This window comes from Carettochelys insculpta, chromosome 1 (assembly GCF_033958435.1).
Source record: "Carettochelys insculpta isolate YL-2023 chromosome 1, ASM3395843v1, whole genome shotgun sequence".
In the NCBI taxonomy this organism is placed as follows: domain Eukaryota; kingdom Metazoa; phylum Chordata; order Testudines; family Carettochelyidae; genus Carettochelys; species Carettochelys insculpta.
The window spans coordinates 269,463,856-269,476,919 of record NC_134137.1 but is presented as its reverse complement, the minus strand read 5'-3'; the positions used below and the strand labels follow the sequence as shown (position 1 = coordinate 269,476,919).

Below are 13,064 nucleotides of genomic sequence, written 5' to 3'. Positions count from 1 at the left end.
AAATACCAGTTTGGTTTTATACCTCTATCTATATATGGAGAGATTTTCTGGAATCCCCAGACCTCAAAGCACTTTACAAAGAAATGCAAATATTACCCCTATTTTGCAGACATGAAAACAGGCATGTGTGAACTTGTCCATGATCATAGAACAGATCATATGAAAGCTTGGTATAAGGACCAAGACTACCAAATCCCAGGTTCTATCCTCTGGACCATGTTACGTATACAGTTTAATAGTACAACATGGGGAGTGAATTAAAAGGGTAAAAAACGGCATTTAGTCTTTACTAGAAATTAAATTTTTTAGTGTGCCACAGAGGACAAAAAATATAACATTCCAGAACAACAAGTCCTGTGACATCTTGTAGACGGACAGATATTTTGGAGCACAAGCTTTCATGGGCAAAGACCCGCTTCGTCAGATGCGTGAGTGGTGGGGGTTTCTTCTGAAACCCCCCACACGCGCACACACATGCATCTGACAAAGCAGGTCTTTGCCCACGAAAGCTTATGCTCCAAAATATCTGTCCATCTGTAAGGTGCCACAGGACTTCCTGATGTTCTTGAAGGTGCACACTAACACAGCTACCTCTCTGATTACATTCTAGAAGAGAACCTAGAACAGAGTTCCCCTGTTTTCTGTTATAACATTCCCCCTCTAAGCACAAGAACATTAGCCAGTCCTAATTTAAGGAGTACAATGGGCTATCTGTTTGAAGGGAGGAAAACAGGAAAGGTACAGTTAAGAAAAGTTTTAATCAAGTAATTATTTAGTTTTTGCTGAGTCATCTATACATTGGAATGAACTGGAAGTTAATTAAATACTGAAAAATCTAAGGTGGAAACTGCGGAGCTGAGAAACATGGCCTGTAACTATCGAACTCTAGTCTGAGACACCAAATTTCAGCCTATCAAAATGTAATGCAGTAAGAACCTTTACTAGTTGTAGTGAACTCCTTTGTCAGCCCTAGCTTGTAAATTTGAGTATAATCAACATTTTGCAAGCTACCTCAAGTCAGACTGTTGTAGCCAACACTGTACATGTGCGCGTGCATACGCAAGCACACACAAATATTCCCTGCAGTTTACTAGTTCAAAAATATATGATTTTCCTATCCAGAACTTATGTCGTAAATTAATGCAACATCATTAGCAGAGAATAAAAGAAAAAGGTGACCTTTCCTAATCTTTTAAAAAATAAGTTGTAAAAGTTTTTGTAGTTAACACTGGTTCTGCTATACTAACACTGGGCAAAATTACTCAAGCGTTTGTTACACATTCTAAAGGTTGATTTTGCACATTAGCAAAGGGAGAAGATGAAGTTTCTTATTCTAATTTATGAAATGTCTCAAATTGTCTAATAAGGAGAATATTTTGCATCAACTTCAGACAATACCAAGAAACATACAAAACATTCAGGACTCCATGCTCTACAGCTATCAACACTAGCTCATGCACCAGTTCAAATTAAAAATAAAACTACCAACTTTCAGCAAGTTTAACCATTTCAGTGTACCATTTTAATACCACTGTTTCAGGGGCTTCAGTATCCTATATACTTACACGATAGTCTGTAGAAATTATTGCTAATATCCCTAGATATAACAGAATTGCTATTTTAAAAACTCACTGACTACTGAGATATATAACATTTATGATAATACACTTTCATGTATTAATTATTACATTTCTTTGCTTGCTGTTGTATACTTCAGAGAAAATTATAGTGCTTCTATGATTAAAGGTCACTAAATATGTCCTTATATTTCATTTTGCTGGGGCATTGCCCACCCTTCCACTCTAAAAAACACACACAGTCACCAAGAACCTGTAACTTACTGCAATTTTTTTTTCCAAACCAAAAGACACCTATTTCTAATATTCAGCATTCAACCAAAAGTATGAATCTTGACACATGGACAATTTCAATGCTAGCATCTTGCAATGAGGAAAATACACTGAATGGCATCATCATTGTAGAGTACTTCCATTGGGAATGCATATTGCATTAGCTTTCATCAGAAAAAAAACTGTTCAATCCCAAAACATCTGTTATGTAAAGATACACTAGACAAGGAAAATATTTCAAAAGAAGAAAAAATTCCAGACTAAAAGTAGCACAAATTGAAGTATCACTCATTTAAAGGTGGTGTCCCACTCACACTGGGTAGAAACTGGATTTTTCGTTTTGTGGAAAAATGCTCCAAGTTTTAAAAAAGGGCTCTAGAAGAAAACAAAAGCAAAAAGCTTAAAAGTTTCCAGCAAAACAAAGTTTGTAGGGGAAAAGTTGCTTGTGGTAAACATGAAATATATATTAAAAAAAAACCATACATTAGGTCTCAAAAAGGGTGAAAGAGATCTTATCCTCCCCTGCCATTAACATGGAATCAGGAGTCTGGGTAGCTCTGTTGGAAAGAAAAAATAAATACAAAATTGACATTACTCTTACTGGAATGATTTAATGATTCTGGAAATACTGCCTAGTGACAAACGTAGCCTCTCCTACCAGCTGCTCAACAATTCAAGCCATGCTGCAAACTAATGATATTCCCCCACCTAAATAGGCCTGTGCTCCTGAGAATCCATCCTGAGGTGAATCAGCCTGAACACCTGATACCCCTGAAGCTCAGCCATGAGTCCACAGTTTGACTGCACACCACTAGGTTGGTTAGTGGCAGCAGAGGTAGATGCTTGGGATCCAGAGACGGAGATGGGAAAGAAGGTAAGATTCAGCCAGAGGGCTGGTTCCCCACCTTGTATCACCCACCTTCCTTTCAGAAATTGGGTACAATCCTTGGATTGACCCCCTAGCCTGAAAGCCCTGTTCTCATCCAAGAATACAGGTTTTAAATAAAAAAAACTTATGGGAGCAGAGTGGGGAGTGTAAGAGACAAACATCCCCTAAGACCACTCGCCTCCCATGCATACAGGTCCCAGGGCCTTGGAAAGTATGCACTTCCTAAATTCACCACACTTTGTAAGGATATGCACAGCTCCAAGTACATTTTTCAGATGAGATGAGTTCTTCTTGCAATTATTAGTGATTTCCTCCCCCCAGCACAACCACTTTCTGGTTACACATGTATTTAACTTTGTCTTCTTATGACATGCTTTTTGTCTCAATTGTTGAGGGTACAGTACAGTAACATGTAGGCAAGAACTTTGAGACTTGATAAGAATTCTTCATAAAGACAACTGGTTCTGCCTGAAAGTTTGTTTTAAAACCTAAATCTTGAGCTTGTAAAATATTATTTCAGCTTTATCCATTTAGCCACATATCACAGTAAGACATTATGCTTTCAGTATAAATTGCCTATTAAAATATAATTAAAGTATTTCCACACAAATTTACTTAGTGTTTTCCAAAATTTACCAAACACTTTTGTCTCCTTTTCCAAAAAAACTGTATAAACTATGGGATGGGCCAAAAAAGAACATTGTGAAGAAAGCTAAATATCCTATAAGGTAGCAAATATGTAGCACTTTAAAGACTAACAAAAATGATTTATTCCGTGATTTTTCATTTTGAGTCTTTAAAGTGCTACTTTTCTGCTGCTTTGTTTTGTTTGAGTACAGACTAACACAGCTACCTCTCTGTTACTATTCTCCTACAAAGTGTCAGTGAATTCAGCTTAGGTTTTCACATAGGCTTTTTGATGAAATGCTGTAGCAGATACTTACAAACTTCAGAATGCTATTGTCTTTAAGAAAAAGGTAATTCTTCTATACAAAGCTGTCAAGTTCCCACAGAAGCATGAAGTACATAAAAAAGGAGTTTGTTAGCATTTAAGTAGCTATCCTTCTCAAGTGCAAAGTTATCCCTCACCAGGTGGTTTGGTAGGGAGATGGAATTGTGTCCTGTTACATAGCTAATTGAATACTGTCAAGTACAGACCATAAAAATATATTTTTTGCAGCTGAACACATTGGGGCTGAATTATGAATACGTGTCTTAATGGCCAATTTTTTTCATTATATCAACTAACTGAACTACAATACTTTATCAATTAAAAATCTATTCTGTTTAAGACTTATGTACAAAATATTTGCATTTACAGATGAACACTATATATATAAAATGTAAGGATACATCTTTAGTTCAAGAGCTTATGTACTTAACAGTAACAAAACAGGATAAATTCTCACTGCATACATACCACCTTTCTTCCTACCTGTGTAAAATACACAGCGTATGTGCATGCACACTGTTATAGCATTAAAATCTTTAAACTAAGTTCTTTTTCTGTGTCAAGAATAAGAATCTCAGTTTTAACTATATAATTGCAAAGTTTTGACTGACACTACTTCTATACTAGGCAAGAATGGTAATGACTGGATTTACAAAGTAAGAAACTAGTAGTTATGATTATTACATAGAGAAAAGAATAATCTGACATGACAGAAGTGAGTTGTGGCATCAAGGGGTTAAACCAAGTCATGCCATAAACTCATTCCCCCATCTTTAAAGTGTTCATTACACAAAAAAAAAAATTTTCACAAGGACTGTGTGATACATAATTAACTTGTATTTGTGAAATATGGAAACCTTTAATGCATGCTATAAGCAAATATGAAAGCACTCTTTACAGGTGAGGTAGAAATATGGCCACTTTTTAATCACAGAAGTACCTGAGTATAGAAGGGGAGCGGGAGGAGGGAATAGAGGGCCTCTCCCAAAACACTAATGTTCTTTTGTAAGTTTTACACACAGGGTCAGTCTACACTAGACCTGAAAGTTGCTCTTAGGGACACAATTGTTCTAGATGGAATCGTGTGACTGGAATCTACATATTTAAGCTCATTTCATCAGACTGTCCACACAGCGGAAGGTAGGCAAGAGAAAACCCATCAACCTCCCTTAGTCCTTAGGAGAATGAAGGATACCAGGGTCAATTGTCAAGCCCTGATGGTTTGATTTACTGTGTTCCCACTAGGCAGGCTAAATCAAACCCTGGAAGATCGACCTACCCAGCATAAATCTTCTGGTAAATACAGACCTAGCCTCAACTATTAATGTAACAGACCAGGAGCAAGGGTTTCTGGGTTCTTAACCCAGTGCTAAAATCAATTTCCTGTGCAATACCAGTTAAGTCACTTTGTCTTTATGCCTAGATCGCCCCAAAGTCCAAAATACCTTGCACATCCAGTGCTGAGCTTATTTTGCAAGACAATGATTTAAACCCACAGTGTCCAATACACATTTCATTCGCTACATGGTGAACTGGACACACCGTACACATGGACTGTCCTCCACCTCCCCTGCACACATGCCCCACAGCTTGGTGGGACAAGCATGTGGCAGCAGCAGCGGCTCCAGCAGCCCCAGTGGCTCTCAACACAGCTCCAGCCACAGCCCCAGGAGCAGCTCACAAGACTCCAGGTGCACCAGCAACTCTGCTGAGTAGCTGGCAGTTTGCACAGGGGGGTGCCTGACTCTAGGATGGTAGGTGCCTGGCTCGCCAGAAGTGGGCTCTGCCAATCCTCACACTTCTATTGGACATCACTGAAATCTCAACAGACACCCCCCCCCCCCCCCCCCCCCCGTAAGAGAGTTCTTACCTCCTTTTACAAATCAGGGAACACACACGCAGGTTAGCTAAGGGATATGGCCAGAAGTTCCACCATGACACAAAGCAGAGCCCAGGTAACTTGAACTCCACCCCAGTGCCCAATCTACAGGAGTTGACTCACCCCTCTCATGCTGAAGTAGCTATTAAAAGCAAGATCCTGAAAACACACTTGAGAGGTCCCACAGATGTTGCTCAATATCCAGCAAGCGCTTTAAGATCTTCAGTCACAAAAATAAGCTGATTGCAACCGCGTTATACAGCTTATTGATGGACACCGCAGGGGAGCCGTACAGGGGTGGGGGCTGGAGTCTCCTGCCTTGCGGGTTTCACCCCCAGGCAGACCCGGCTTGATGCGGCACCTGTCACCACCAACCGCCCTACATCCCAGAGAGGCGGACACAGGCTTCTCCATCTCTCGGACCAAACGGCGGCCCGGAGCCCAACACAGCAAGCAGGGACCTGCCGGGGCAGCCCGCCAGTACCCGTGCACCGCCCCGGGTCAGGCCGCCTGGAGCCACCTGCGCCGCCTGCACTTGTTGAGCAGGAGCGTGCGCGCCGGGGCCTGCCTTAACCCCTGGGAGCCGGGCGCTGTCGCGAGGGCCGGGCGCGGGGTGCCCGGGGAGCGGAGCAGCCCCCTCCCAAGCCGCAGCATGAGAGCAATGCGGAGCGGCCCCCGACACGCACACGGAGGGAGGGGAACGATACCCCGTCCCGCCGCCGCGCACTTCACACGGCCCCTGGGCAGCCGCGGCCCCATCGTGCGCACTCGACTCCCGAGCCACACAGCCAGGGGCCTCCCCCACCCCCGGACCAGGGGCCGAGGCAGCGCCCACCTCCGCCCCCGCGGCGGCAGCCCAGGCCGCACAGCCCGCAGGGGTCGGGGAAGCCCCAGGCAGCGGCTCCGGGGAGAGGGTGGCCGTCTAGCTCGCTCGGCGGCGGCCCCTCGTCCCGCCTGGGCTCACCTCCTCCGGAATGGCCGGCTCGCCGCCGCCGCCGCCGCCGCCGCCCCCCGGATACGACGCCCCAGCTCCCGGCGGCGGCTCGGGCTCCATGTCCCCGTTGAAGAGCGAGGCCCCCTCTGAGCTACTGCCGCTGCTCAGCGCCGCCATCTTGGGTCGAAGCAGTGGAGGAAAGGGGGAGGGGGAAACCGCTTCGCCGCTGCCAGGCCGCCCCCAGCCGCGACCCGTAGTGGGAGGGGGGAGACCACACAGCTCGGAGAGCTCCCAGCGGCCTGCAACCCTACACGTCACACCCGCCTAGTGACGTCACCCAGAATACTCGCTGCTGTCATTGCGCATGGGCTGTCTGATGTCACAGGGAAACACCTTTGCGTCACGGCGCGACTAAGCGTCACCCAGAGAACTCAGCGGATGAGGGATGTAAGTCTGACCCGTTCGTATAAGCCTTAGCTAACCTCGATCCTCCAGTAGCACGCAGCGAGTTCCTTTCAACTGTCACATAGCTCCCCTTCCACTCTGCCCTCTGCACGGCAACCCCGTCTCAGCCCCAGAGCCCCTTCCGCGCACGCTTTGCTTCCCACAACCTTCGTCCCGTTCCCCTCTCGAAACAGACCTTCTCTCCAGAGACCCCACCAGCCCTTCTTTTACCCCGGCAGCCTTACAAAGGACTTCCTTGATGGCTTCACTGTCCCAGTACCCCAGCCTTTCCTGTGACTTTCTTCTAATAGGGAGATGCCCCCTCCCTCCCTGCTCTCACACAGATGCCTTCTCAAGACTTCTTGTCCGTTAGCTTTCCTGTCCCCCCTCCCCCGCCCACACACACGGGCCTCTCTCACCCTTGCCCTGACTTCCTTCACAGAAAGGCTGATCCCATTTCACTCCTGCTACCCCATAGCCACTCAGCCATTTCCCCACCGTCCTCTTACCCTTGTTAGGGCAGGACGTCCTATGGGTATGTTAGCCTATTCACACATAAAGCGCAAAACTATCATATTTTCACCCTAAAACTACACCAATAACAAATCACTTCAGGGCAGGAAGCACAATAGAAAGTCATTGGTAGTAGGCAACTGACTTCTACTAGGAGTGGGGGCTCGAAAGGTTCTCCAGTATAAAATGCATCTTCCAAAGAGTGAAGGAAATTCAAAAGCAACAATGATATAATTGAATGTGCTGCTCACCTAATAAAGTATTACACCACAGATCATGCAGCAATTAAAAAAAAGAATGTTTTAAAAATCCAACATTTGTACTAAGAAAATATTACATAAAAAAGAAATAGAATGCTTTTCTAGGAATACTTAGGCCAGTTTTTTTCAACTGTGTCCACTGATTGTAAAATGCCAAACTTGAACTGCTTAGAATGATTTTCAGATTTGTTGAGAGCTTGCACCCCCTCATTGGCTTTATTTGGAAATTCCGGCCCTAGATGTCTCAAGTTGGACACCTGTAATAAAATCCTGGCCCTTGTTGAAGTCAAGACTCGTGAGATTAGCGGACAAAATTAAGATACAAAGAAGGAGGGGCAGAAAGGTAAATGTAAATGTCAAGGAGTGCACAATCACAATTCGGTATGTTTTCATAGCTAAAATAATCTCTTCAAAACTTCAGTATGTTATAGAACCTTAAAACTTTGATCTGGTGGTAGAAGCCATAGGCATAAGGGTCTGGCTGTGCAGCTCCAGTTGAAGGATTGGTGTCCAAGGGTGCATATTTAGGTACTGAATATCAGAAGAGTCCAAAATTAAGATTGTACAGGCAAAATTATCTTTAATCCCTTTACAGTATTGTCCCTAATTGCACAACATACTTTCCCAAATTGCAGTTGGAAAAAAGCGCATAGTACACGGGTGCTGGCAATATTATTAAAATACATTTCCAAGAGAAATAAGACTTCCAGTCAAAGTTAATTGTATATCAGAACACTATGACAATGAAAAAATAATATAAAATAACATGACACTATTGCAAGATGCTACAGCAGGGGTGGTAAACCTTTTTTCATTGGGGGCCACATGGCAATTTTTTACATGTTCTGGGGGCCAAACACAAAATAGCCCCAAACACACACCCCGCATTCCCAGATTTAACCCCTCTCAGCCCCAAACCACCCTCCCCCACCCCCAGGCCTAACTGTATAAAACATCAAACTTTGCAATAACTTTCACATTTTTCAAGCATCACTGTTAAATTAATCCATATTGGAAAAAAGTACACAAGCCCCCAAGCTTAACCCCTCACAGCCCCAAACTGCCCCTCATCCCCAAGGCTTAACCCCTCACAGCCTAGGATTAATTTACCTTACACAGGAGCTCCATATGCTGCTGCCCTCAGCTGTACCTTCATCGGCCCACCGTCTTCTCTTCACCATGGCTGTGCGGCTCCCCCCAAGCCCTCCTACTCCACATCCAGAGTGTGGCTTTCTGCCCTGCCATGCAGAAATAATGGGACTCAATTTAATCAATTTAATAGCTGGATGCCTCCTGCTGATCATTAAACCAACTAAATTGAGTTGTACTCTTTCAGCATCGCAGGGCAGGGAGACGGAGGAGGAGTGAGCGGTGGCAGTGTCCAGAACCACAAATGGCTCCTTCCCGAGCCACATGCAGCTCAGAGCTGTCCAGCTGGCTTTCAAAAGGGCGGTGCTGCTGGCTCTGCAGGCTGGATGAAAAGGGTCCACGGGCCAAATTCTGGCCTGCAGGCTGCGTGTTTGCCACCCCTGTGCTACAGAAATTTACATTTGTTCAAAAACTATGATGTAACATTTGAGAAACATAATGTAAGCATGTATGAAAGACATCCTTACAGACACACATAAAAGGAAGAGTTAAAAAGAATGTTGGTTTGAAAAATCAGTTTTCAGAGATAATTGTAACTAGAGTAGCGAGGGGAGGAGAGGAGAGTTAAAAACAAAACATCTCCAATTTTTTCAGTTTGTTTATCAATAGCCTGAGCCTCCAAATATTTATACCCATGCTTAACATCGTTTTTCAGTCCTGAGGGATTTCTGCAATTCTACTATGGCTCTAACAGCAACAATTGTAGAATTCTCCCAGCACTAAAAATTTATGTGTGCAAGTGTTTGTAGGATCAAGGTTTTAATTGCCCTCTTCTTGCTGAAAATTTCCTCAGGAAAGCAACAGAAAAACTCCATGCATATTTGAAAGGGTTATGAAAATACAACAAAACAAATAAGTCAAGCCAAACTATTTCAAGGATGTTCTGTTACTATCTGGAATATTTTAAATTAGTAAACTAAACAGATCCAAATTGACAGTGTCCCTTTGAGGTGGCATAGGCCTTCTTAGCTTTTGTACTTCCTGACATCTGATATACAGCTTTCTCTTTCTATTAATGTAGTTTTGGAATGCTGAGTACGCTTTAAAATGCATATACACAACAACTTCTGGTTTTATGTGCATCTTTACCACTTAATCGGTGCTTTGTAAAAGTGCTTGGGAATTAATGAGGTGCTGGTAGTACTAAAAATGTTGAGTAATATCTATTTATCATATGAGCACAGCAATAGCTCCCATACAGCCTGGAATATTAGATCCTGTTTTATTAAAGGAGGAACTTGGATGAAAGTCCATCCAGAATTACCATCTGCTCTGTTCAAAAGGCTGCACAATATTTAACTCCCAGCTGGACATCCACCAGAGACACACAGAAGGGATTTGCTGACCAAGTTATCTGACACACTATACCTTACCAACACAGCACCTCCTTACGAGGGCAGCAAAGTATGTTATATAATATAAATATAAACAGAAGATCAAGTTTTTGTGTCACAGGTGGCCCAGAGCACTACTGCCAGCTAACCAATACTATGTATGAGAACCAAACACAGAAATTAAGTTTCTTGCCAAATCTGTAACTTTATGCCTAAGAATTCTGTGTTGAAAAGACAGTAGTCAACAATGCCCTGTGTGGAATAAGAATCTGAAATCCCAGCGAAAAGTGTGCACAGGCTGTAAGGGAAACACAGGCTAGGAAATAAATGTAATAATGAAATTAGGGTGTTTTGGGAAATTTCCCTGTACTTGTAAGGAAATGAAAATAAGTGCAATATTAAGTACTTATCTGGGTGCATTCCTTAGGTAGCTGATGTTAATGGAAAAGTCACTGGGTGAAATTCATCCCTGGCACAAATCCTTTTGCTGCAATAGAATTTACTACAGGAATGAATTTGGACTTACTATGCAAATTTTAGTCAAAATCCATGTTTTGTTCTTCAAATAATTTGCAGTCAATGTGTAAGTCTGCCAGTGGCTTATAATCAATCTATAACTTTTAGTACATTTTTACTGCCTTTAATAATCCCACATTGCTTTGTTCTTGTGCATTTGATTTTATCAGGAGATTTGCATTCACAGGGGAGTGTTAGTCATACTGTGTTATTATTTGTACTGTGTAACACAGTAAGGGCTGCAAGTATGAACCTTAATAGAACTAGAATTAGAGCCAAGAGTTACCACCTAATACACATGATGGCTACGTCTACACGTGAAGCCTACATCGAAGTAGCCTATTTCGATGTGGCGACATCAAAATAGGCTATTTCGATGAATAAAGTCTACACGTCCTCCAGGGCTGGCAACGTCGATGTTCAACATCGACGTTGCGCAGCACCACATCGAAATAGGAGCAGCGAGGGAACGTCTACATGCCACAGTAGCACACATCGAAATAAGGGTGCCAGGCACAGCTGCAGACAGGGTCACAGGGCGGACTCAACAGCCAGCCGCTCCCTTAAAGGGCCCCTCCCAGACACACTTGCACTAAACAGCACAAGATACACAGAGCCGACAACGAGTTGCAGACCCTGTGCATGCAGCATGAATCCCCCGCTGCAGCAGCAGCAGCCAGAAGCCCTGGGCTAAGGCCTGCTGCACACGGTGACCATAGAGCCCCGCACGGGCTGGAGAGACAGCGTCTCTCAACCCCCCAGCTGATGGCTGCCATGGAGGACCCCACAATTTCGAAGTTGCGGGACGCGGATCGTCTACACGGTCCCTACTTCGACGTTGAATGTCGAAGTAGGGCACTATTCCGATCCCCTCATGAGGTTAGCGACTTCGACGTCTCGCCGCCTAACGTCGAAGTTAACTTCGAAATAGCGCCCGACGCGTGTAGCCGCGACGGGCGCTATTTCGAAGTTAGTGCCGCTACTTCGAAGTAGCGTGCACGTGTAGACACAGCTGATGTGAGACTGTTTTGTTTTGTTTTTAGGTTGTGGTTTGCTCGCTTTGTTTTTTTTAAAAACACAGAAAGACAGTGCCATGCTGGTAAGAAATGGTGGATTGGGGAGAGCAGAGGCAGAAAGGTACTATTCACACTGTACCTTCTTGCCCTTTAGGAGGGTTCACCTCCATTGATTAGTGTAATTTATACTCAGTGGCCCTGCATCATCTTTGATTTCTCTGCTTAGCTTGTCAGAAAGGAGGTTAATCAGTAACAAAGTGCTTTTTGGTGATATGGAATTCTACTCACTAGGGATCAATCCCACCTCTCTATTTTGCAGGAAGTACCTGACAGCTTTTCGCTAGTACTTTCAGTCATTGTGAGCATGTCAGCTTCAAATTGATGATCTAGGTGTGAAGGACTCTTGTTTTTTTATTGCCTGACCTTTAAAACTTCCAGATCTCTGGGTGAGTAATTCTTGGGATATAGTGCAGACAGTCTGGTACTATAGCAAGTAATTTGTATTTATAAATATTAAAAAACTACTCTTTTCCAAGAAATGTTTGTTTAAGACATTTTGTACCAACTATTTCTGTTTTTTTCTTCTTCAGAAAAAGGTGAAATCCTGATTACAAATATAAGTTCGTTAGGTATTTAAAGGGCACACATGATTTAAATAGCCCATCAAACATTTATTGGTCAAATTAACACATACATTTTAAGAGAAAATGTTTATTCAGTAGAAAATAAGACAGTTTTCTTGACAATATCTAACCCCATGTTGGAATTTGAACACATCAGCTGTCCTTCTATAAAGAAATCAGATTATCTTGACAGGATGCTCAGAAGAAATTAGCACCCAGTGATGAGAAAAAGGTCCTCAGTCAGACTGAAACTACCATTTCTTTTTCAGAGAAGGGAGGATTTTGAAATAAGTAAATGACAATCATTAACCACTGTTGGAAGACAGGCTATTGGGCTAGGTGGACCTTTGGTCTGACCCAGTATGGCTGTTCTTGTGTTCTTATAAATAAGCAAACACCTGTCTGTATGGGGAATAGTAACAGAGAGGAAGCCGTGCTAGTGTATACACTATCAAAACAAAAAGCAGTCAAGTAGCACTTTAAAAACTAGCAAAATCGTTTATTAGGTGAGCTTTCATGGGACAGACCCACTTCTTCCCATGAAAGCTCACCTAATAAACTGTTTTGCTAGTCTTTAAAGTGCTACTTGACTGCTTTCTGTCTGTATGGGGTACATTTTCATAACATAATTCTTTCAAAACTTCTTATCTGAATGGTCAGTCCAAAGTTTATATGTTAATAAATTCGATTGGTTAACTACACAAG

General features: G+C 43.1%; 1 protein-coding gene and 1 long non-coding RNA gene across 4 annotated transcripts in view; one reads left to right on the top strand and one right to left on the bottom strand.

Moving 5' to 3' along the window:
* Window positions 1-6,714, bottom strand: part of BRAF (B-Raf proto-oncogene, serine/threonine kinase) — a 148,224-nt gene extending 141,510 nt beyond the window's left edge. For both annotated transcript variants that reach the window (XM_075007122.1, XM_075007131.1), the window contains exon 1: window positions 6,535-6,714. In XM_075007122.1, coding sequence (XP_074863223.1) covers window positions 6,535-6,681 — 147 coding nt within the window. In that variant the 5' untranslated portion in view covers window positions 6,682-6,714. The remainder of the gene's footprint in view (window positions 1-6,534) is intronic.
* Window positions 6,715-6,841: 127 nt separating this feature from the next.
* Window positions 6,842-13,064, top strand: part of LOC142019806 (uncharacterized) — a 33,945-nt gene continuing 27,722 nt past the window's right edge. For both annotated transcript variants that reach the window (XR_012647200.1, XR_012647199.1), the window contains exons 1-2: window positions 6,842-6,951; window positions 12,056-12,182. This is a non-coding gene — a long non-coding RNA (uncharacterized LOC142019806). The remainder of the gene's footprint in view (window positions 6,952-12,055; window positions 12,183-13,064) is intronic.